The sequence below is a fragment of the Bos indicus x Bos taurus genome, chromosome 11, assembly GCF_003369695.1.
Source record: "Bos indicus x Bos taurus breed Angus x Brahman F1 hybrid chromosome 11, Bos_hybrid_MaternalHap_v2.0, whole genome shotgun sequence".
NCBI lineage: Eukaryota > Metazoa > Chordata > Mammalia > Artiodactyla > Bovidae > Bos > Bos indicus x Bos taurus.
The window spans coordinates 101,961,379-101,986,511 of NC_040086.1; the positions used below are offsets into that span (position 1 = coordinate 101,961,379).

General features: G+C 50.2%; 1 protein-coding gene across 1 annotated transcript in view; it reads right to left on the reverse strand.

The window, feature by feature from the left end:
- The window catches only part of AK8 (adenylate kinase 8), a 135,560-nt gene that overhangs the window by 80,421 nt on the left and 30,006 nt on the right, over nt 1–25,133 (reverse strand). Inside the window, 4 exon segments of the mRNA XM_027556671.1 lie at nt 2,878–3,045; nt 3,048–3,077; nt 3,556–3,627; nt 4,173–4,254. Of these exon segments, the coding sequence (XP_027412472.1) occupies nt 2,878–3,045; nt 3,048–3,077; nt 3,556–3,627; nt 4,173–4,254 (352 nt within the window).

The window sequence follows — 25,133 nt, forward strand, 5'->3', positions numbered from 1 at the left end:
TGACACCTGGGACAGGTGGGCAGGGTCTGCCAAGCTCATGCTCCTGACATCTAGGGCGCTCCCTGGCCCCTGCCCACCAGGTGTCGGTAGCACACCCCCTAGTGGTGACAACCGCAAATGCCTCCAAACATCCCCAGGCGGGGAAGGGGACAAAATTGGAACCTAGTGGGGTGTGTTCACCCGGCAAATTTTGAAGTTTCAGACCTTTGCGGGATTTTTTTTTGATTGGAAGGTTCATTAGGGATACTACGATTCCTCTCTGTCTTGGAACTAAAGGCACAGGTAGGTTACCAGACCTTCATGGTTAAGATGACAATCTGCCAAGCTAAATTCTCTGCGGGCCTTGTCTGATCTGATCCAGGCACCATCCCCCAAGGGAGGTGCTTTTCTTGTCTGCATTTTGCAGACTTGGCAGGGCTGGGGCCGCTCTCCCAAGCCCACTGCCAGGGGTAACACTTTCCACCAGCGAGACCAACCCGGGAGACAGAGATTCCAGCAAGGCTATCTTTATCCTCAGACCTTCCAGGAGCCAGCCCATCTGAAGAGCACAAATACTACAGCCAAAGAAGCCTGCTTACAAATGATGCTTAATTTACAGTAAATAACTAAGTTAATTAGAAGTAATGATCCCCCAGACAGTCTCAACATCTAATTATTCTTTTTAAAAATATGTGGTTGCTGGATGCACTGCAGAGAGATTAAAAAAAAAACAACACAGAGAGAATTCTGCATTCCAATTTTCAATTTATCTCTCTGCATTATTAATTAATAATAATTAATATTCAGATGCTCACATTTTTATTTACAATTCCAGGCATGAATTCTTTATGAACGATCATATGAACTTTTAAATTTAATTAAGTAATTTGGAAGTAATTAATGTGTAAATTCAGAGTCATGGCATAAGATAAATGTTGTGGTTGTTTATCTTCGGAGTGCAGTGTTTGCTACTAAAGACCCTTTCAAGATGCAAAATCACTGGAAATTTACAAGGCGTCTGTAAGCCTGGCATTTTTCAAAGTAGCATCACCCTGCAGACATCCCCCCTCGTCCACTGACTCCCCTTTGGAGATCGAGGCTGTGCCACTCTCTGCTCTCCTGGTAAAGCAGAGACATCCACTGGCAGATGGGGGCTGGCGGTACTAGGGAGCTCAGAACCACCTCCCCCTCAAAACTAAAAGTCTCTGGAAGAGATTTAAGAGGATATACCAAAAAAGGGCATTGTAAACTGTCAAGTGTCTTAAAACCCCTGCAGTGGTATTTTTATCTTCCCAGGCACCCAGCATCACGCAGAAGGGCTGACTGGGTGTGAAGCTCAGCAAGACTTTTTTGAAAAACCAGGGGAATTCCTGGACTGTCCAGTGGTTGGGACCGTGTGTTTTCACTGCTGAGAGCTGGGGTTCAATCCCTGGTCAGGATACTAGGATCCCCCCAAGCCACACGGTGCAGCTGAAAAAAATAAAATAAATAAAAGGAAAAACTAAATTAAAAATAAAAAATGATTATGCAGCTGCCTTCAGTTCAGTTCAGTTCAGTCGCTCAGTCGTGTCCGACTCTTTGCGACCCCATGGACTGCAGCACGCCAGGCCTCCCTGTCCATCACCAAGTCCTGGAGCTTGCTCAAACTCATATCCATCGAGTCGGTGATGCCATCCAACCATCTCATCCTCTGTCATCCCCTTCTCCTCCTGCCTTCAATCTTTCCCAGCATCAGGGTCTTTTCCAATGAGCCAGTTCTTCGCATCAGGTGGCCAAAGGATTGGAGTTTCAGCTTCAGCATCAGTCCTTCCAATGAACATTCAGGACTGATTTCCTTTAGGAGGGACTGGTTAGATCTCCTTGCTGTCCAAGGGACTCGCAAGGGCTGCTTTGGGGGAGAATTATTCTAATTTCCTTGTCTTTCAGGACTGGGTGTTGAATCATGATGACAGCAGTGCCTGACACTGAGCCGTCCCTCTGCACCAGCTCCTGGGCTCACGGCTTCGATGCCTGCTTCGCAGGACCTCACGCAGCGCAGCCTCACCTAAGCCTGTGAGGAAGGATCCATCTTTGTGCCCATTTTTGCAATGACAAAACTGAGGCCCAGAGAGATTATGAAAGTTGCCACAGATGGCACAGCTGATGTGTGGTGGGGCTGAGGCTCACTCACACGTCGCCTGGCCCTGAGGTCTCAGTGGTCAGACCCCCGGTCCCCAAGCAGGCCCGTTTCAGCACTTTCTGGGAAGCTGCTGTGAACACCTGCTACTGGCCCTGAGGCAGGCGTGCCCGCGGGGCTGCCCCCGCTTCCCCGACGGGCTCAGGACGCCTGCTGGCGTTTCTGTTGTTGTTTTCTTGTGGTGCTGGTGGGTTTGGTTTGTACGTTTGTTTATTTAATTTTTATACATTTTCTTTTTCTCCTTGATCCTCAGAGCAAGATTTCTTCTTTTTTCTTTTAAAGACTTTTTATGTGAACCTTTTAAAAAAATGTATTTATGTATTTATTAAATATGTACTTATTTAATTTGGCTGCTCCAGGTCGTAGTTGCAGCGTGTGGGATCTAGTTCCCTGCCCAGGGATCAAACCCGGGTCCCCTGCACTGGAGGGCAAAGTCCCGACCACTAGACCACCAGGGATGTCCCAGGGCAAGGCTGCGCGCTCCTTGCCCTCCCACCCCATCCCTGCCTCTCCTCGCTCCACTGTCAAGTCCGATGACCACTCAGGGTGTAGAGTATTAGCCCAGGGTCTCTGAGGGGGATGCTCTTAGCGACCCCACGCTTGTTTCTGGGCAGGGATCCTGGGCCACCCACAACTTGACTCCCCCGCTCCCAAGCACACCCCGGACGCTGCCCGATGAAGTGACACGAGACGAGACGAGTGGAGGGGCCGTCTGGGTTTACCCTGGTAGAAGACGTCCACGCAGGGCTGGTCGGCGCTGATGACCTTCAGGATCTTGGGGTACGAGGGGAGGATCCTGACGATGTTCCTGTGATACTCGAGCAGCTTCCGCGCCGTCTCCCCCTCGAAGATGCCTGCAGGCACCATCAGTCGGTTCTGGATTTCCGACTCGGGGGCCAGTCGAAGGTGGTGTGATAGATCTCTGCCGGAGAGAGGGGCGCGGCGGTTAGAGTCACCCGCCCGTGCTGGAAGCACAGCCTGCAGGTCCCAGGGACGCCTGTCCGCCCCCCGGGTCCGCCCACCCCAAGGGTGGCTTCAGCCTGCTCCCCCGTTGCTGCTAGTAACAAACTGATGAGGGTGCTGGGGCGAGGGGAAGGGCGGCGCTGGCCTCCCAAGTGCTCGCTCTGTGCCAGGCACCCGCCCGCAGGCTCTCAGCCTTCTCACGGGGAGCGGGTCACAAGGCAGGGCTTGGGGCTCTCAGCCTCAAGTCCAGGTGAGAACACCAAGCCTCAGACACTGGGCAGCCCCTCCCACGTCCCACGGCTAGAAGCGGGCAGGGACCTCGGTCTGTCTGCTGCCCAAGCTGAGAGGGGTGCTCAGTGAGGGGTGGGGGCTGTGATTAGGATCTGAGACCTCTGAGATCCCACAGGGCAGGCGGACACAGGAGGAGACTGCCATACCTCCAGTCTGAGGGTCGATCCTCTTCCCCAAGTTTCTCTCAATCAGGACGGTGTCTGGAGCGCTCAGCACGACTGGGCAGAGAAGGAAAGAAGCCAAACCAGACACAGTGGGCAGCAGGACACTAAAACACCCACCACCTCCATACCCATCAACCCCTTAAGAGAGAGGTCAGAACACAGACATGGAATCTCAGGACAGAGGTCATCCATGCACGAACACTGCCTGCCGACCGCCTTCAGGGCCACCAATAACTGTGACATCCCTGTACAGAAGGCTTTTGCCACACTTGGGATTATTTCCTATAGAGAGCTTCTCAGTGGTTTCCAGCTTCCAGTGGTTTCTCAGAGTTTCCCATGGTTGAGATGGGGGCTTCCTGAAACAGGGAATCCCCAGGGTCAGAGCAAGACCCCAGGTTCCTCAGCACAAGCCCCGAGTGCATTTAGCTCTTGGAGAACTCGGCTGAGCGGTCCTCCTGGTTCCTGCCGGGTCACAGGCCCATCAACCCCTCTGCTGGATGGTGGCCCTGGGCTGAGGGTGGGCACTGAGGACCGCTGACACAGCACAGGCTGGGCACTCACTCTCAGGGTCTGCAGCTCTGGTGGGCGGGGCTACTCACTGACGTGTCTTGGGGAGATGCCAAGGGTCTGGATCGTCAGAGCCTGCTCCCGCGTCTCGGGGATGCCGTCCAGAATCCAGCCCTAGAAAGAGGATGTGTAAAGAGGCTCACCTATGTTTACTTTTTCAGATTGGTGGGGGGTAGTTATTATAAAAAGAATATTGAGGCTTCCCTGGTTGGTCCAGTGGCTAAGACCCTGTGTTCCCAATGCAGGGGACCCAGGATCCATCCCCGGTCAGGAAACTAAGATCCTACATGCCAACAACTAAAAACCCACAGGCTGCCACAAAGACCCAGCACATCCAAATAAATAAAGAATAAAAATTTTTTAAAAAGGAATATCATATCATACCTTTCTAGAAAAACTGGAACTTCTAAGATAAGAAAAAATAAATGTTTCTGATAGCTGCATCAACCTTACTTAACAATCCCTCTCATAATGTCACATTCCCTTCTGAACCTGATGTTTGTGATGATAGTCACAACATAGAGATTTTCTGTCCTGACTTTTTGTTTCCATCCTACATTATAACCACACTGCATTTTCTTTTCACGTTGACCCACCTCTTCACTGGCCATATAACGTCCCACCGGTGAGCGGTCTCACTTACTGAACCACGCTCCGTGACTGGACATTTCCCCCACTGACCATTCGCACTATTATAATTATAACACTGTAAGGGACGTCTTTGTGTGTGGCTCTTTCCACATTTTGGATTATTTCCCAAAGACAGCTTCTCAGATGTGAGAGGCAAGGAACCATCAGGGGCAAAACAAAAGCCCACGAGTCCTGGATGAACAGAGCATTAGGAGGCCTGAGTCCAGGTTTCTGTTCCTGGTGAATTTGTTTTAGGGCTGAACTTCCTCAGGCACCTTCTTGGATCAGCTGGGGAGCTGGTTTAGATTTATTTTCATGAACCTTTCGGTCCGATTGTGAGGGTTACACACGAGTACTGCACACGATGTGGAAAACACTACAGGGTGGAAACAATAATGCTTGTCGCTGACTGACACCATCAACCCGCAACTAGCCACTGTTAACACTTTGGTGCATCTCCTGCCAGGCTTCACAGACGGATATCTTTTTTTCCCGGTTAGGGGTGGGGAAGGCAGTAGAGGGAGAAAAATCACACTGTACATACTATTTTGTAATCTGTTCTTTTCATATAGTGAGAACACTTCATGCACACTTTCCCACATCACAGAATTCTCCTCTCCTGGGAGTTTTTGCAGCTGCCAAGCATTGCATGAATTGACCTGCCAAATGCTAATGAATCACATACTGCTGCTCATTTAGTTTCATTCCACTACTTTAAAAAAAGGAAACAAAGCCATTTATTAGGGACTTTCTAGTGGTCCAGTAGTTAAGACTCCAGCTTCCACTGCAGCCGGTGCAGGCTCTCAATCCCTGGTCGGGGAACTAAGATCCCACATGCATTTTGGTATGCACCCTCCCCCCTCAAAAAAAAAAAAACCCTGATAAATTTCTAAAAGTTGATACCTTCTTTTATCATTTTTGATACATTTTGCCACACCAAGCTACAAACTTGCCCATCAGTTTCTGAACCCAATGGTGGATCACCTGTTTAGTGTCCCTGCATCTTAGTCACTGTAAGGCTCTATCTCAGGGAAAATCTGTCCAGCAAGACAGCATAGTGTTGCTGTTTTAATTTGCATCTCTTTGAGCACTAATGAGGTTTAATATTTTTTCCATGTGTGCACTGGTTATTTGAAATTGCACTTTTCAAAAATGCCCATTCATGTCATCTATTCACTCTGCCCTTGGGGTTTTATCCTCTTATTTGTTCACAAGAGCTCTTTACATATTAAGAATATTAACTTATTTTGGCAACTGCTACCAGACACTCCTTGAGGCAAACAAAGCAACCAACATTTTCCACAGTTTGGCTTTGGCCTTTTAATTTTGCGTGTGTGTTTTTTAACACATAAGTTTATGGCCAAATCAATCAGTGCTGTTTTCTTCAGATTCTGGTGTTGAGTGGATGTATAAAAAGGCCCTTGTCACTGTAAAAGCTGGTAAATATTCACCTGCATTTAAACTGTGTTCTCTTAACAGTTTAACTCTTTACCCTGAAATAGTATATTTAATAGAGCCAGATTTTTTTTTTTTTTTTCAAAAATGATGTGGGCCTGACCTGACCATTTTTATGTGGATTTCCATCTATCCCAGGGTCATCTGTGAAACAGCCTGTCCTCTTCCCTCTGTTGGTTTAGTCGCTGAGTCATGTCTGACTCTTGTGACCCCATGGATAGCTGGCCAGGCTCCTCTGTCCATGCGATTTTCCAGGCAAGAATACTAGAGTGGGTTGCCATTTCCTTCTCCAGGGGATCTTCCAGACCCAGGAATTGAACCTGGGTCTCCTGCATTGCCAGTGGATTCTTTACCAACTGAGCTGCAAGGGAAGCCCCTCTTCCCTCTAAATAGAAAAAAATTTTAACACAGTCTACATGTCGGTGTGATGTTGGTTCTGGCATCTTTCTACCTGTAGACTCTTGTGTCAGACTCACACTGTTTAAATTACTGCTGTTTTATAATTTATTGTTCTATCTAGTAGGAGATGCTCCTCTTTCATTTTCTTTCTTTTTTTTTTTACATTTGTTCCTCCAGGTAAACAGAAGACTATTTTGTTAAGTTCCAAAAATATAAATTCTACAAGGTTGGGAATGACATTAAATATAGAGATTAATTTATGGAGGATGGACATTTTTACAATATCATGTCAAAACATCTTCCTGGGAATTCCCTGGTAGTACAGTGGTTATGACGCAGCTCTCTACCTGACAGGGCTCCAGGTTCGATTCCTGGGCAAGGAACTAAGATTCTGTAAGTCACGTGACAAAAAAAATATATCTTCCCATTTGTTTATGTTGTTTTTCTCTTTTTTTGATGTCCCCCAATAATATTCACATTAAACAATTTCTAGAGTCTTTTCAAGTCCCTTGAGCCTAGAGTTATACATGTGTCTCAGTTGCTCAGTCGTATCCGGGTCTTATGACCCCATGGACTGTAGCCCGCCAGACCTCTCTGTCCATGGGATTTCCCAGGCAAGAACACTGGAATGGGTTGCCATTTCCTTCTCCAGGGGATCTTCTTTACCACTGAGCCACCTGGGAAGCCCTCACATATCTACTATTTAATGCCCTCAACTTGATGGTCAGATAAAGCAAGATTTGGAAGGGTGAAATAAAGCCACTGATTATCTCAGGTCTGCCTTCCTTTCGGGGAGGTACAGTAAAAAAGCATAGCTTTATTCATTTACCAGGCAAGGGGGGACATAGCGTGCTCCTGCCCCAAAAAACTGGGTCCCCCTTAGATCTCCATTCTGCGGTGAGAGGTGTCAGGCAACCCCAAGCAGCTGCTCAGGTTTCTGAGGCTGGCTCCCAGAAGGGGGCTCCCCCCTGCCATAGGCCCCGCCCTCTCAACAATGATAAGAACTTGGTTGCTTTAAGGTCAGAGATGGACTAATGGGATAAACTCAGACTCAAGGTCACTTGTAACTCATAACACCTGATGTATAGAACACCACGCGGTTGAGGGCAAGTCATGTCTTTCTTTAAAAAAAGGGGACAGGGTCACATTTTTTCAATATTGAAATGTTTAGGCTCCAGTAGCCTCAACTGACAGTTAAAAAAAAAAAGCTAAACAAATTTACAGAGTAAAGAGTGTTGGAAAAATCAGGCACGCTTTCATTAATTTCTTAAATTATGCAGGAGAACACGCAGCCACGGAGGCCCTGGATTCTAGAACTAATGAAGCAAAAGTGAAAAAAAAAAAATAGAAACCAAGATTTTTAACAGCCTTTTGCTCCCTCAAGTCCTTGTTATAGCCAGCCAAGTGTTGGCTGCAGCTCTTAAAAAAAGCAAACACCTACGTATGTGTGCACCCTACAGGAACCAGGAGGTGTGGGGTCTGAAACCCGCCCCTTCAACTTACGGTTCTGAAAGCCGAACCCAAATGTTCTGAACTTTGGCTACTTTCAGACCCCTTCATTTTTACCGTATCTGGAAGGGAGGGAGCTGGAGCCCACTGACCACTTCTTCTAGGACTGGGGCGGGTAATTCTGTTTCAAATCCCGGTTTTGAAGCTGAAAGGAGGGTGGAACTCCGCCTTCGCTCAGCACCGAGAAAGACCTCCGTTTTTAATATTGCATTACTGAGCAATCATTATAATCTCACCCATAAATTTGCAGCTGATATCAGTATGTGGTCCAAAGCTTTTAGAACTATTCAGGGAAACAGCTCTCGCCGACTGGAGAAAGCGGGCCTTCCAATTACACAGGGAAAGTGCAGCAAAGTGAGGAACATCTTCCTAATTAGCTGGCCTCGCTCTTGCGTCATCCTGGTGCAGACGTGACATTTAAGGAGGGAGAAGGCGGGGCGGCGGGGGGGCTCGAAGCGAATCCCAGGCCACCTTGGCTCTCCGGGTCTACGCTTCCAGACTCAGGGAGATGGTCCAATCACCCAAGGTGCAAAGAAACGAGGTCCCTGGGGGACACACCTCCTTCCCCTTCCCCATCATCCTTACATCTCAGCATTCAGATCTCAGCCTGCACGCTGCTTCCTCAGAAAGGCCTTCTCTGAGGAGCCAGTCTTAAGGAGTCACCCAGTCACTCTATCACATCATGTGTTGACCTCTTAAGGTGGCTCCCACACCCTGCTAGTCCCAGCCTCAGCTCGCCTGGGAAGGAAGGCTACAATGACCCAGGCCTCTACATCAGGGAGTGTGGCTCGTGGAGCGTCCTCGAGATGGAAGCCCCAGGCTTCGTGCCTGGAAAAGACCTTTCCCAGCGCTCTTCCCCGCTCGCTGCTTTTTAAAGCCGCACATTCATGCGGCTGTGCCAGGTCTTAGCTGCTGCATGGAGGTCTTCCATCTTTGTTGCAGCACGTGGGGCCTTCAGTTGCGGCACATGGCGATTTTACTTGTGGCACGTGAACCCTCAGGATGTGTTATGTGGCATCTAGTTCCCTGACCAGGGGTCAAACTCGGGGGTGTCGGGGGAGCGCAGAGTCTTAGCCACTGGACCACCAGGGAAGTCCCCCAGAGCTCCTCCCTTTGTAGAGGTTATTTGCAACTGCCCGGTGGCAAACGGAGCACACTTTCGAGGGGAAACAGCAATTCTGGTTGAGAGCAAGCTACTGGCCGCAAATTCTGGCAAAGCAGGAAGTCATCCATCAGTCAGCAGCATCCGCACCCCGCCGTGATGGGATGCTGGTGAGCTGCGTTGTGAGGGTCGTGGGTCTGACTTCCAGGAGCGGCTGGATGCCGAGGTAGCAGTCAGTCCCTAATTAGAATACGTTATCCGTCTTCCTGACACTTCAGTGAAATGTCTATTCTGCTGCTCCGGAGCCGCAGCTTTGTTCCAAGCAGGCTAATTGATATTCCGAGGCCTTCGCTCGCCATACCCCCGTGGCTCGCTTCTGTTTTATCACACATCAAAAAGGCCGTATGCTCAGGGCACTCCTGCTCCGGCACAGAGCTGGAGGTCTGCACAGCTGCGTGGGGTTCGGTATCAGAGGAGGGACAAGCACCGAGCAGATGTCACAGATGGAAAAAAAAAAAAAAAGGGAAAGCAAAGCAGCCCGCCAGCCCAGGGAATGTGGCGGGGGGCCCCCGCAGAGCGCGGCCCACTCTGTGTGAACACTGGCCTCTCCTGCCCTCCTGACTATTATTAAAGTGCAATTAGCAACTTCACACCACAGGACTCTTGCCCTCTGAGCCCTTGGCCTGTTTGATGCGGTGCTTTTGTCTCCTCCTCTCTTCTCCAAAGACCAGAGTAGGGGCGCTCCCCTGGGTTCTCCGGAGGACACCCTGATTCCTGCTCCCAGCTCTGACTGCAGGCTCTGGAGGCTCTATCCTAGGGGTTCCCTGGAGCCGGAGGCCAATTTGTCAAGTCCCAGGGAGGCAATCTGAGGCTGAAGGTTTGTGTCTGATCAATCAGATCACTCAGCTCAAAGTCTGAATCGGGGACATGTTACAAGATGCCTCGTAGGCCTGCCACCTCCCTCACTTTTTTCTGGTGAAATGTTGTACAGTTTCCCCACTGTCTAGAAGAGGGCGGAAAGGAGATTTTGATCAGCCAGAAAAGAAATGCATATTAAAAGATCCAGTTTGGGAAACTGATGTGTTTCAAGACAACTGGTGAGAAAGATGAGAGTATTTTGATGGTTACAAAAAAGTTGACATGACGTTGAGCCAGTATTGGTTCCTCTGGTTCAGACAGAAACATGCCAATCTTAGCCTGCCATGGCATCTTAGGACGGCTTCCATATTCAACTCATCTGAGAGATGACTAGCGGGAAGTTCGACTTTGAAGTTTAATCTCAAACAATAGGCAACGCCTGCCGGTGCCCCTGACTGGCACACCCTGCAGCGAGCGGGCTGCTCTGGAACTCGCCTGCTCTCTGGCTTGGCAGCCCCACGAGGCTCTGCCCAGCCGTCTTCAGTGCCTGTGTTCAGACAGGCTGAGGTGTGTGGGAGAGGTGTTTCCAAGTAACCGACGGAGCCGGGTTCCACCTATCTTGGCAAATCAGTGACACATGCCTGATGGTTTTCTAAACAAACACGAATCTGGGAAAATCCATACTCCTGGGTCCCGCTGGTTAAAAGCCACTGATCTCCAGGGTGCTGAAATTCGGTAAAACACAGATGTGAATGCTTAAGAGGTTTTTGTTGTTGTTGTTGTTGTTCAGTCGCTAAGCCGTTTCTGACTCTGCAACCCCGTGGACTGCAGCACGCGAGGCTCCTCTGTTCTCCACTGTCTGCTGGAGTTTGCTCAGATACATGTCCACTGAGTCAGTAATGCTATCTAACCATCTCAGCCTCTGTCGTCCCCTTCTCCTTTTGCCTACAGTCTTTCCCAGCATCAGGGTCTTTTCCAATGAGTCAGTTCTTCATGTCAGGTGGCCAAAGTCAGCTTCAGCTTCAGCATCAGTCCTTCCAAAGAATATTCAGGGCTGATTTCCTTTAGGATGGACTGGTTTGATCTCCCTGCTGTCCAAGGGGCTCTCAAGAGTCTTCTCCAGGGGTTTGTTTTTTTTTGTTGTTGTTGTTCCCAAATAGCTAAAAAATGTTTTAAAATCAAATTCACATAAAAACGGACCAGTTCCACCGCAGCTCCTCACCTGGGAGGATGCTGAGATGACCCACTGCAGAGAAACTTGCTTTGCTGAATCACGTTTAGTTTCCGGGTTCAGACACAGTGGGCAGTGGTTGAAAGCACAAAAGTGGCTACCTCGACACCGTCCAGTTAACGGGTCTGTTCCTTCCAAACCCTTTAGAGCCTGCCTGTGGTGTAGACTCGTCTCTTCAGAAATAAGATGAGCCCATCAGGATGTCAGTTTACTGTGGTGCTGAAGAGCAGAGCCTCGGGAATCAGCCTCTACCACTGCTAGCCATAACTTTCAACACCTCTGGGCCTTGCTCTCCTTCTCTGCAAAATGGGGACACTAACAACGATCTACCCCATAGCTGCCGGGATGACTAAATGAGGAGTACAGCCAGACAAACAATGAGAAAACAAGCACGGTGCCTGGCGATGAAGAAACAGCCCAGGCTGCTAACTGGTTTTACTACTGTCATTATAATTCTGACCAAGACGAATTCTATTCTTTCCCTCTACCCCCTTTCAAGAAGGCATCCCACTTAGGACTGTAGAAATTAATATAAAGAATTCATTTAAAAAGACAGTCTCAGGGATTTCCCTGGTGGTCCAGTGGTTAAGAATCCGCCTTGCAATGCGGGGGATTCACGTTTGATCCCTGGGCCAGGAGCAAGGATCCCACACTCCGCTGGGCAAGTAAGCCCGCATGCACCGCAGCTAGAGAAAGCCTGTCTGCCACAACAGAGACCCGCAGAGCCAAAATAATAAAGTAAAATAAATGAAAAGGCAATCTCTTGGAAAGAGCACTAACTGGCGTTCTGGATATGAACTGAGAAAAGCTTTCTAATTAACGAAGACTTGGGAAAAACACATTTCGCTGAAAGTGAGGGAGTCTAGTGGACTGTGGCCTAGTGCAGACCAGCTCCCGGTGATCTGTTTGCCAGAGACTGACTGGGGGCCGCCCAGGGGAGCTTGCACCCCTGAAATCACAGTCAGGAGCCAACATGTGGGAAACAAGCCTGAGGGCCCCTTCATTCTCCTGTCCATCCATCCATTCACCCACTAGCACATTTATCCATGCTGTGTGCAGAACACTGTGTTTTCATACCAAAAAGTTCAGAAGCCCTTGGTTGGAGGGCTTATCCGCTAGGCAGCCCTGGGGGTGATTGGTCACTCGTTCATTCAACTACCTACCCCCAAATCTGGCTGACCCAACTCTGGTCACATAGGGCTCTTTTCTAATTGGTTGTGGACTGTGCAAGGCACTGAATATCACCTATAAAATAAGAGGATTGGAAGAGGTAACTTCTAGCAAAGACAATTATGGTTTAACAAAGACATTTTGAGAGTAAACAGCCCGCTGTTCATAATTACGCAGGGAAAAAGGCATCAACCAGGAAGAGGGACTGTCCTGCCTCTGAGGGTCTTTGCACATGAAAACATCATAATTTACTTGCAACCCTGCAGACTGATTCTCCTATGAAATTCTGCCAGCTCCCCAAAATCATGAAAAGAAGAGGGAAACCCCCACCAGGCAGTGGGGGCAGAGCTTGGTGGGGGTTTACATTTACCAGGTCTGATCAACACCTGAAATGACTCCTCTCCCAGGGCATTCCAAAGGGCACCCTGAAGGTCGAGTGCTGGGTCCAAGCTGGGTGTGCGTGTCTGCCTAGAGTCCTGGCTTCGTTCTCAGGAGTTGCAAGCCCAGACTCCACTGACCCCAGGTGGCTCCTTGGACCTCATCTCTCCTTCTCCATTCCAAATCCACTGATGCAGGTGCGGCTCTGAGCCAAGCAGCCAGCCCCTTGATTTCCACTTCCTCCTCGAGCTGCAGCTCCCTCCCCCTTGTCCTGGGACCCCCACACCCACCCTTGGGGCAGGGAAAGCACTGGCCACGGGCTCTAAGCCTGTAGCCTTGTGATCATGAATTACCCAAAACCTGAGTCTCAGTATCCTCGACTGCAAAATGGGGGCAGTCAGACCCTCTAAGAAAAAGTCCCTGCAGTGACTGCGTCGGATTATTAACGAGAAGCGGGATGACCAGCACCCGACCCGGAGCAGGCGACTTTCTCCCCGCTAAGAACAACCTGTGGTGCAGGATCATGGGCGTTTCCACAAAACAGAGAGGCCGCGTCTCCACGCAGCTGATTACAAGGCTGCCGCTTCAGGCCCGGAGAGGCGGGCAGGACTCTGGCTGACGCTCAGGGCCCACCTCCACCAGGAGCAGCTGTCCCCTCACCCCCTACCTCGGTGGGGGCGGCGCCATGGGTCACTTTCCTCTGTCCCGCGGTCCCTGGCATGTCCGCGTCACTTACTTCAGCAGCTTGGGCTCTTCCCAGCCTCTGGCACCCAGCAAGCTTCTCAGGCCCCAGGACGAGGGGGAGAGAGCGCCAGGTCCAAGGGAGGGGTGGGAGTTGAGGGGCTGGCTGCCTGGCTCTGAGCCACGCCTGGATCAGTGGATTTGGAAAGGAGAGAGAGAGAGGCGAGGTCTAAGGAGTCACCTGGGCTCCGTGGACGCCGGGCCCTGCCGCCTCTCACTCCCTCCGTCCCAGTCGGAACCACCTTCTTCCTCGGGCTCAGTGCCCTGGGACATTCACTCTCAACCCACGAGGAAGCCCAGACCACTTTCCACCCTTTCTAAGCTCATCTCAACTCAGGCCCGTGGCCTGCTGCCAGAGACTAGACCCTAGGGTGCTGCTCCAGGAAAAACCCAACCTGACCAAGTGTCAGAAGGAGAATGCGACGGGGCCTACTCCGGAGAACGAGACTTCATCAGTTGAGAGCCTAGTGAATTCCACACAGCCTAAACAAGTCAAAAGCACACTGAAAAACATATGCACACATGCTCTGGTATTCTAAGCAATATGTTTATTTATAATTAACATTATAAGTGTGTCCTGTGCTGGGCTCAGTCGTGTTGGACTCTTTGAGACTCATTGGACTGTAGTCCGCCAGGTTCCTCTGTCTGTGGGACTTTTCAGGCAAGAATACTGGAGTGGTTGTCAGTAGTATGTATAATTCAAATTGGAGGTAGTTAATATGTTACAGATTATAGCTAAAAATCAATCATTTTAGTTTCTGCAATTCTTAAAACATGCTCTGAATGACAATGTTGAGCCAGCTGGGACCCCGGACCCGCACTTACCAGCCATAACAATTGATCTGCAAAGCGGGGATAATGCTGACATTATCAGCATCATCGCCCTGGGGTTCAGGGTGAGGTGCCGTGACGGGCGGGAACTGCCGGCCCGAGGTCTGGCTGATGGTAGGTACTGGACGGCCGACGGCAGCTGGCGCCGTTCCCAGCCTCGGGCACATGCCATGCTTTTCTGGGTTGACCCCTGACCGGAAAACTAAGTCACACCAAGAGCCTGGCACTGGGGAACTGAGGGTGCCCTTTGGCGCCGCCCTCCTGTGGGCCGTTTCCAGCTCTTGGGTGGGGCAGGCCCCCTGCTGCAGCCTCTGGATCCATCATCCAGCCAAGGGCGACATGGCTGGTGGGCCCAAGTCCAGTCCTGTCTCCAGTACCACTGGGCCTCTCCAGCGCTCTCTGGGGCTAGAACATTGGGCTCTGCCCCGCACTGCAGTCATCTCTTCTTCCTCCCTGACGGCAGCGAGAGGGGTCCTGAGAGCGTCAGGACCTGCTGCCCACACAGCACCCGGACACTGCTGCTCAGCGTGCAGACAGGGGGGCCACATGTGCCACCAACAAGCCTGACGTCACACCACAAAGGGCCCAGAAACACCCACAAGCAAGGGACCCACGAGGGGATCCTCACCGGGCTCCACCCGCACCCACCCTGGCCCCCAGAGCCCTGCTGCACAGCGCTGCACGCCAGAAGTTTTCCGAGTGGAGTTCAGACCCGCCCTCGGAGGCCCCGCCATCCTGGCTGCGTGTGGATAAGAGGAACACACAGCCCTGGGCCTCAGCAAAGCTGTGGATCAATAAACCCGCACTCCTCAGAGGCTGCGGGTGACATCTACCAACGCGTGAGCATCAGAACAACGCCAGGAAAATTCTGCATTCCCTCTGTCGGAGGACAGGAGCCCGGTAATTAATGCCAGCCCAATGACACCGCCAGGAGAAATAAAACAAACAGCGGGTGGTTCTGCAGACCAGAATCGGGCTCCTCCGCTCCAACAGCATTTCAACCATAAAATACGGACTCCCGTTATGGGCAGGGAAGCATAAATCTGAGAGCAAAGAGGAAAAAATAAACAAGACTCTAGAAACCTGCGAAGTAAATTTTAAACTTTTGGTTCCACAGTCAAAAGTATGCAGGACTTCCCTGGTGGTCCGGTGGTTAAGACTTCGCCTTCCAATGCAGGCAACATGAGTTCCATCGCCGGAGGGGGAAGCTAAGATACCACACGCCTCTCGGCCAGAAAACCAAAACATAAAACAGAAGCAACACTACAACAAATTCAGTAAAGACTTTTAAAATGGTCCACATCAAATTAAAAAAAAAACCTTTAAAAAAAGTATGCTCCAGCATCACTTCCTTTCTCATGAAATAACTGAATGTCTCCAGTATATTGAATGAGATTAAAAAGAAGAATCTGCCTACAATGCAGGAGACTCCGGTTTGATTCCTGGGTCGGGAAGATCCCTGGAGAAAGCATAGGCTACCCACTCCAGTATACTTGGGCTTCCCTTGTGGCTCAGCTGGTAAAGAATCCGCCTGCAACGTGGGAAACCTGGGTTCAATCCCTAGGTTGGGAAGATCCCCTGGATAAAGGAAAGGCTACCCACTCCAGTATTCTGGCCTGGAGAATTCCATGGACTGTATAGTCCATGGGGTCACAAAGAGTCGGTCACAACTGAGCGACTTTCACTTTCAAAAAGAAGTTAACCTGTGAACGCAAAGGCTCGCTTGCCATTTTCTGTAAAGGAAAGGTCTCCACCTGGCATTGGTCACTGGGGGTGGGGGACGACCCCCCTTCCAGTCTGCCTTGGGGATTTTCTCCAAGCAGGGGGTGTGGTCAGAGGTTTGCCTTCGGCGACGTCACTCCAGTTTAAGGAGGGAGATGACGTGGAGCAGACACTGAACTTGCAGGACATCTGTCTGGAAGAGCGAGCGGTTTCTCCTCCAGGCAACACACGTGTCTTTCCTTTACATCAGCAGCGGGTTTGGGTGCTGCAGCTTCCTGCTCTGCACAGCAGGAGGAATCAGTGCTAAAGGCCTGCCTGCACCGCTAGTGCCGGCCCGTGAAAGCGGGCACCGGTTCCTTCATTCTGTTGTCCCCCACAGGACCGAGGATGCTCCCTGCCGCACAGTAGTGCCCAGGAGTCTTGGGTGTAGAAACCTCACAGGACGGTGGTCCAGATCGCACAAGTGTGGCGGTGACTCCCCCAGCGTGTGCAGGGAAAGGCTGGTGAACCGCGAATGTACCTTCCTCCTGATGGACCCACTGTGGCCCCAGCACCCACGCAGGGCTTGGTTCTGGCCTTCGTTTGCCTCCTTCCCGATCTTCGCCACCATCCCAGAGGCCGACGAGTCCTGAGGCACGGTGGCATTTTCTGAACTCACTGAAGTCGGGGCCTGGCTATTGAAGTCTGGCCTGTCCCATTGAACAAACCACAGTCCTGGGGGGACAGGTTCTGCTTTTTGGGGCTTTGCTTTTGGTGGGGGCATTGGGAAGACTTCCTGACCCAGGGCTGGGGATGAGGAGATGATGGTTAGAACTCAGCACCCTGAACGCAGGCCTCTGCTTGGCCACCCTGGGGGAGGGGTGCGGGGAAACACAGATACAACAGGTGAGTCTGTGCTATCAGGGTGGGCTATCCACTCGGTGGGCGGGACTCCGAGCACCCTGGTTTGGGAAACGGAAAGGAGAGGTGCTGTGACATGGAGCACGACTGTGGAGGGCGCTGGCTGCCACGGGAGCCCCCAGCATGCTGACCCCTGCCTCACTCCCACTAAAGGCTGCTGCCCAGCCCGGCCCAGCCTGCAGGGGCTTCTGGCCTGACGCCTGGCAAGAAGCAACCCTAACCTCCGGAGCCCTGGAACTCCAGCCCACGTGGCAGTTCAGAGGAGGGAAAAAAAGCCGCGGCATGTGGACAGAAGCCAGGGCGGGGAGGCTCCAGCTGGCTCTGAGATGTCGCTGTTTGACCCCCAGGCCCTACAATTACTGTTAGCTCTCATCCTCATAGGTGCAGGACGCTGCAGAACTCATCGGAACAACAATTCTGGGATCACGCTGCGGGCTCACTGATGGGTTGGAGCCCACAGGACCCGGAGAGCAGAGGCCCCACCCTAGCGCCCAGGGAGACCGCGGAGGAGGCAGCTTCCTGCTGCTCTTGTCCATTCACCTCACCAGGAAAGCAGGTAACCCTGCCTCATGGGCCTTGGGCCAGGCTCGGGGCTGTACACTGGGCTGCACCCCCCAGAGCCCTCTCGGCCTACCTGCAGCCCCAGGGCGCCCACATCCAGCCAGGCGGGGCCTGAGCAGATGCCCCCCGCCAGGTCCTGCTGCCACCCCCAGCCCAGGTATGCGAGGGCCAGCAGAGGTGGACATGAGCCATCTGCGGAGGCCTCTGCCTTTTCAGGGTGATGAAACACCCACTGTCTGATGAGCCTTTACAATCGGTCACACCCGTTCCCTCCCCACAGCTGGGGAGGCGGCTGACCCTACATGCAAAGATTTCTTCTTTCCCTCCTGGACCAGATACGTCCGGACAGTCACATTCCGACTCGGTCTGGTCCTGGGGACACGGACATGCCTTTGTCAAAGAGCCAGCACAAGCTCACTGAGTCCTGGGCTACAGCCTGGCCTGGCAGCCAGGAGAGGGCGGTCACACCTATCCTGGCCCACGGGTCCCTGATCTAGGCTAAGCCCTTCCCCCATCTGGGCCTCAGTTTCCCCTTTCAGAAAAGGTTTTAGGCACGAATATTTTCAAGAAATTTGTTTTTAAGAAAGTTGGTGAGACAAACTGAAATTCATCCACCAGGCACAGAGACTTCTATGAAACGCTGTTATTTACTATTTCAAAATCAAGTGTCTGAGTGGTCTGTCCTTGTCACAGTCGATTAGAGACAAGGAGGACACAGGGAGCCTCAGCACAGGATGCCAAGCCCCAAGCGAAGGCAGGTTCCCAAACACTGGAACCCCGGTCCTGGTGGTGCACTGGCTGAGCCTGGTCAAGCTAGAGAAGACCACACCAAACATGAGCCTTGAAAGCGCTGATAATGGAAAATAATCTCCAGACGTAATCATCTATTCCTACCGACAAAACTAGAACATTCACATTCCACAGAGCAGGCTTGATGGATTTTAAACACCTTCCCCTCCTTGGGCCAACAGCAAGTTGGGAACAGATTTCATGGAATTATGTGAATGGCATTCCCTTGTTCATTCATTTCATAGATATTTCCTGAGTCTGTACCCAGGTACCATGGGAGTTGCTGTGGGATTCTGTGATGACTGGCACAGATGGGACCTTGCCTTCACAGAGCTCACAGAGAAGAGAAGGGTGCTGTGGGCTCATGCAACAGTCTGCCTGAACAAGGGACTCTGCCCGGAGACTAAGAATCAAGAAGCAGCTGGCCAGCCACGAGGCAGGAGCGGTGGGCTGTCTCAATGAAGAGAACGTGGTGTGCTCGTTTTCTGTTGCTCTGTAACAAATGACCACAACCGTAGGCTTAAAACCGCACATCCACCCCATGGTGCCCATGGATGTGGAGTCCGAGCACTGCTGAGCTGGGCTCTCTGCTGGCCTCTTGGCCATCGAAGTGTCAGGGGACTGCACTTGCATCTGGAGGCCAAACTGGGGAAGAATTGCTTCCAGATCCAACTGTGTCCAAGCTCAGGCTGTGGAAGAACTTCCTTCCATGCTGCTCTGTGACTGAGGGCTCTAGTTCCTTGCTGGCTGGAGGCGGGGGCCTGCCATTGGGTCCTCCAGGAGGCCCCCACAGGCTTCTTCAACACAGTGGCCAGCCAGAGATGCTTTCTCTCTCATCTGCTAAGGTGAAGTCTTAGATAATGCAATGCAACCACACCAGAGGCTTCCCTGGTTGCTCTGTGGTGAAGAACCCGCCTGCCAATATAGGAGACTGGGCTCGATCCCGGGGTCAGGAAGAGCCCCTGGAGAAGGGAATGGCCACCGACTCCAGTATTCTTGCCTGGAGAATTTCATGGACAGAGGAGCCTGGTGGGCTATAGTCCATGGAGTTGCAAGAGTCAGACACGACTGAGCAATTAACACATATACACACAGTCCAGCAATCCCACTCTGGGCATATATTCATGCGCCCCAATGTTCATTGCAGCACTGTTCACAATAGCTAAGACACGGAAGCAGCCGAAATGTCCATCAACGGAGGAATGGACAAAGATGTGGTGTGCAGCCATAAAAAAGAATAAAATAACGCCACTTGCAGCAACATGGACGGACCTAGAGAGTATGTGAAGTAAGTCAGAAAGAGCAAGACAAATACTGTATGAAATCACTCACAGATGGAATCTGATTTTTAAAAATCATACAAATGGACTAATTCACAAAACAGAAACAGACTTACAGATATCAAAAGCAAACTTCCGGTCACCAAAGAGGAGATGTGGGGGGAGGATGAATCAGGAGGCTGGGATGGACACAAACACGCTGCTGCACACAGGACAGACAACCAACAAGGACCTACTGTGTCGCACAGGGAGCTCTGCTCAGTGCTCTGTGATAACCCATAGGAGAAAAGAGTCTAAAAAAGAATTAACAAACATATATGTGTAACTGAATCACTTTGCTGTACATCTGAAACTAACACAACATTGGAACTCAACTATGCTCCAGTTAAAAAATGAAAAAACAAATTGGTACCATAACTCAAAAAAAAAAAATAAATAAAGACAAATACTTCTCTAAGTATAAAATAATCTTCTGAAGAACATGCTCTCCAGAGAATATCAACATCTCTCCAGGAGGGGAGCCAGGTGGCTGCGGGACAGGAGTTTGAGGAAGACTGGGAACATTTTGAATTTTGAACCGTGTGAACAATCTGCCTTACAAATAGCTGTGAAAAGAAGGGAAACAAAAAGCAAAGGAGAAAAGGAAAGATATACCCATTTGAATGCAGAGTTCCAAAGAATAGCAAGGAGGGATAAGAAAGCCTTCCTCAGCGATCAGTGCAAAGAAATAGAGGAAAACAATAGAATGGGAAAGACTAAAGATCCTTCAAGAAAATTAGAGATACCAACGGAACATTTCATGAAAAGATGGGCTCAATAAAGGACAGAAATGGTATGGACCTAACAGAAGCAGAAGATATTAAGAAGAGGTGGCAAGAATACACAGAAGAACTGTACAAAAAAGATCTTCACGACCAAGATAATCACAATGATGTGATCACTCACCTAGAGCCAGACATCCTGGAATGTGAAGTCAAGCGGGCCTTAGAAAGCATCACTATGAACAAAGCTAGTGGAGGTGATGAATTCCATGGAGCTATTTCAGATCCTGAAGGATGATGCTGTGAAAGTGCTGCACTCAATATGCCAGCAAATTTGGAAAATTCAGCAGTGACCACAGGACTGGAAAAGGTCAGTTTTCATTCCAATCCCAAAGAAAGGCAATGCCAAAGAATGCTCAAACTACCGCACAATTGCACTCATCTCACATGCTAGTAAAGTAATGCTCAAAATTCTCCAAGCCAGGCTTCAGCAATGCATGAACCATGAACTTCCAGATGTTCAAGCTGGTTTTAGAAAAGGCAGAGGAACCAGAGATCAAATTGCCAACATCTGCTGGATCATCGAAAAAGGAAGACAGTTCCAGAAAAACATCTATGCCAAAGCCTTTGACTGTGTGGATCACAATAAACTGTGGAAAATTCTTCAAGAGATGGGAATACCAGACCACCTGACCTGCCTCTTGAGAAACCTGTATGCAGGTCAGGAAGCAACAGTTAGAACTGGACATGGAACAACAGACTGGTTCCAAATAGGAAAAGGAGTATGTCAAGGCTGTATATTGTCACCCTGCCAATTTAACTTATACGCAGAGTACATCATGAGAAACGCTGGACTGGAAGAAGCACAAGCTGGAATCAAGATTGCTGGGAGAAATATCAATAACCTCAGATATGCAGATGACACCACCCTTATGGCAGAAAGTGAAGAAGAACTAAAGAGAAAGAGCCTCTTGATGAAAGTGAAAGAGGAGTGTGAAAAAGTTGGCTTAAAGCTCAACATTCAGAAAGCTAAGATCATGGCATCTGGTCCCATCACTTCATGGGAAATAGATGGGGAAACAGTGTCAGACTTTATTTTTCTGGGCTCCAAAATCACTGCAGATGGTGATTGCAGCCATGAAATTAAAAGACGCTTACTCCTTGGAAGGAAAGTTATGACCAACCTAGACAGCATATTCAAAAGCAGAGACATTACTTTGCCAACAAAGGTCCTGTCTAGTCAAGGCTATGGTTTTTCCAGTGGTCATATATGGATGTGAAACTTGTACTATAAAGAAAGCTGAGCACCAAAGAATTGATGCTTTGAACTGTGGTGTTGGAGAAGATTCTTGAGAGTCCCTTGGACTGCAAGGAGATCCAACAAGTCCATCCTAAAGGAGATCAGTCCTGAGTGTTGGGAGGACCGATGTTGAAGCTGAAACTCCAATACTTTGGCTACCTGATGTGAAGAACTGACTCATTTGAAAAGACCCTGATGCTGGGAAAGATTGAGGGCAGGAGGAGAAGGGGATGACGGAGCATGAGATGGTTGGATGGCACCACTGACTCGATGGACATGGGTTTGGGTGGACTCTGGGAGTTGGTGATGGACAGACAGGCCTAGCGTGCTGTGGTTCATGGGGTTGCAAAGAGTCGGACACAACTAAGTGACTGAACTGAACTGAACATTCTGCAGTGAAGAAATAAATTCATTCATTTTTGAAAAGCAAGCCCTCCAGAAACAATATGAAGAAAGGATTAGGAAGAAACCCTGGTCACTGTGGGAGACAGATTAGGGGCCAAAGAGGGAAAGGGTTTCTTAGTAATCCAAAGAACAGTGGAGGCCTGGTGGCCCAGTGGCTAAGACTCTGGGCTCCCAATGCAGGGGGCCTGGGTTCCATCCCTGGTCAGGGAACTAGTTTCCACTTGCTGGAACTAAGAGTGGGCACAATCAAAGACGAAACACATTAAAACAACAACAGCGGAGGTGACTATGGAGGTGACGGTGAGGTGTGGAATCTCTCTGGTGTTGAGCCTCTGCCAGGCTTCGTGAACCCCCTGCCTCACTTCTTGGCTCCCCTGGCCCTACAGACACGGTCTCAAGCACCAGGCACTCTTGGACTCCAAGAACTCGGCTGCCCCTAAAGGAAAGGCAATGGGTCCCTGACATGTAGCGCCCACCTGCTTTCGATAATCCCGATACAAAGCACTAATTTCTCTTTTTTTAATATATTTGGTGGTCACTTCAAAGAGCATTACATTAGACCAAAAAAAAAAAGGGAAAAAGGCAACATTAACAGAGAACACTGGCGGGTTGTGATTGCATCTTTTTCCCCGAACACTGCTCCCTGCCTCCTCTCTGTGCTCTGAATTACCCATCCAGTCCCTGCGTAGCTAAATAATAATAATTACCATACAAATGAATATGCATATAAGCAAGAAAGCCTGTTTATTTTGGATGAGGGTTTGTTTTGTTTCTCAACAAACAGAGCACATAATTAGGCGCCTTACCTCTTCCTCTTGAAATTCTGTCTCTACTGGGAAGAGATGAAAAAGGTACTGGATGCCCCTGGAAGCTCAGAAGAAATTTTAAAACAAATTAAAGGAGATATTTCTTTACTTGGCAGGTAACAATGGCCTGGACATGATCGGAATCAGAATGTCAGGCTAGAAGGAGCTCTAGAGCGCAAGTCTGAGCCCAGTGGAGACACAGAGGCGGACGAAGGTGAGGTACTCGCTGGAGAGACACAGCCGAGTGATGATCAGACAAGAACAGAGGGGCCAAAAACATCTTGGTTCAGGGGCTGACTGTGGGGACGCTGGGCAAGACCCTGAAAGCCTTAAGATGCTGCATCCCTAAAACATGGACGATGACAGCCCCGCCTCTACTGGGCTGCTGCACAGATTAAACAAGGTCATGAACACGGCCCTCAGTCCTAGACCCCAGTCAGTGGTCACCATCAACAGTGTAATAAGCACAGCCTGTCTGCACCGTGTCCTCACGGTGAGGCGCAGGGGACCAGGCGCCAGACCGGCCTCCCAAGCCTTTGTTTGGAGTCCAGACAACAACGGCCACCATTACCAAAACAGCAATGATAATGATAATTATCTTCCACTATTATATCTTTTTGCCTTTTCATACTGTTCATGGGGTTCTCGCTGCAACAACTGGACTGATTTGCCATTCCCTCCTCCAGTGGGCCACTTTTTCCAGAACTCCTCACTATGACCTGTCTGTCCTGGGTAGCCCTGCATGGCGTGGCTCAGAGATTCACTGACTTACACAAGCCTCTTTGCCACGACAATGCTGTGATCCTGAATATTCATTTGAGGGACTGAGGCGGAAGCTGCAGGTCCAATACTTTGGCCACCTGATGCAAAGAGCTGACTCCCTGGAAAAGAGCCTGATGCTGGGAAAGGTTGAGGGCAGGAGGAGAAGGGCCAACAGAGGATGAGATGGGTGGATGGCATCACCGACTCGATGGACATGAATCTGAGCAAACTCCGGGAGACACTGAAGGAACAGGGAAGCCTGGCGTGCTGCAGTCCATGGGGTCGCAAAGAGTGGGACAAGACAGCGAGTGAACAACAAGAACGATAATTAATAAGACAAATAGTTTTAATTCAACCAAGTGTTCAACATAATGCACAATAGAGTCGTATAGTACAACATAAATAGTAGTAGTATCACTTATGATATGATTAATTAATAATAGTCATAAGTGTTCTGACCACTTTGATAACGATGTAGCTGCTGGGGAGGACTTGAGATGCCTGGTCTCATGCTTTGTCCACGCTGCAGCTGTGCAGCCAGGCTTGCATAAGCTCAAGAAAGGCTTATAGGAGTTAAATGTATGTTTAGAGACTATTCTAGATCACCAAGGGCAAGTGGGATGCCCAGCTAAAATCACAGAGTGCCATCGTGTTTTCCCCAGAAACAATGACTCGGTAACTTACAGAGATGAAAAAAGCTTTACACAGACAATCATATGATTGTCTGGCTCCCGTGTCTGGACTGTGGCTGGATCTTTGTGTCACGGGTTCCAGGGGGTTTAACTCACCAGTGAGACTCACCCAACCATCCAACCTCCCGATTCCATGCCTCTGAAGTCTAGGCTGAACGCTTACACCCTGGAAACAGTCACTTAGATAAGTAACTTTCACAAATTAAGACTTTTGAATGTTTTGAGGTTGGGAAGGCTGGCGTCTCTGGGGGTCACTCGGCGTCCAGATCCCCGGCCTTCCGGTCAGTTGGTTCAAGGTCGTCGACAGCATGACAGTGGCTGCTCCCTCTCTTTCGTTCCTCCCAGCACGCCTCCCCCTGCCCTTGGCCTTCTGCACAGCTCAGGGGTCTGGGCTGGGGAGGGTCCCCCAGGGGCCTCCCTCCCTTCTCCTAGACACACCTCTCTTCTGGGTGTCTGCTGGGCCCTCTTTCTGGAAGCGTGTCCTCCCAGGCGCCCATCTCTAGCTAACATCCAACCTCACGGCTCGTCTGCTTTGTCATCTGTCTCCCCACAGCTAGAGTCTGTGCTCCTTGAGGGCAGGCCTTTCACTCTTTGGCTCACAGTCTTGGCATTTGGTGCACACGGGAATAAGTGGATGAACAAACAAGTGCCCGTAGGAAACTCTGGCACCAACCACGGAGCCACGTCCACCAGGACTTCAGTTCGGCAGGG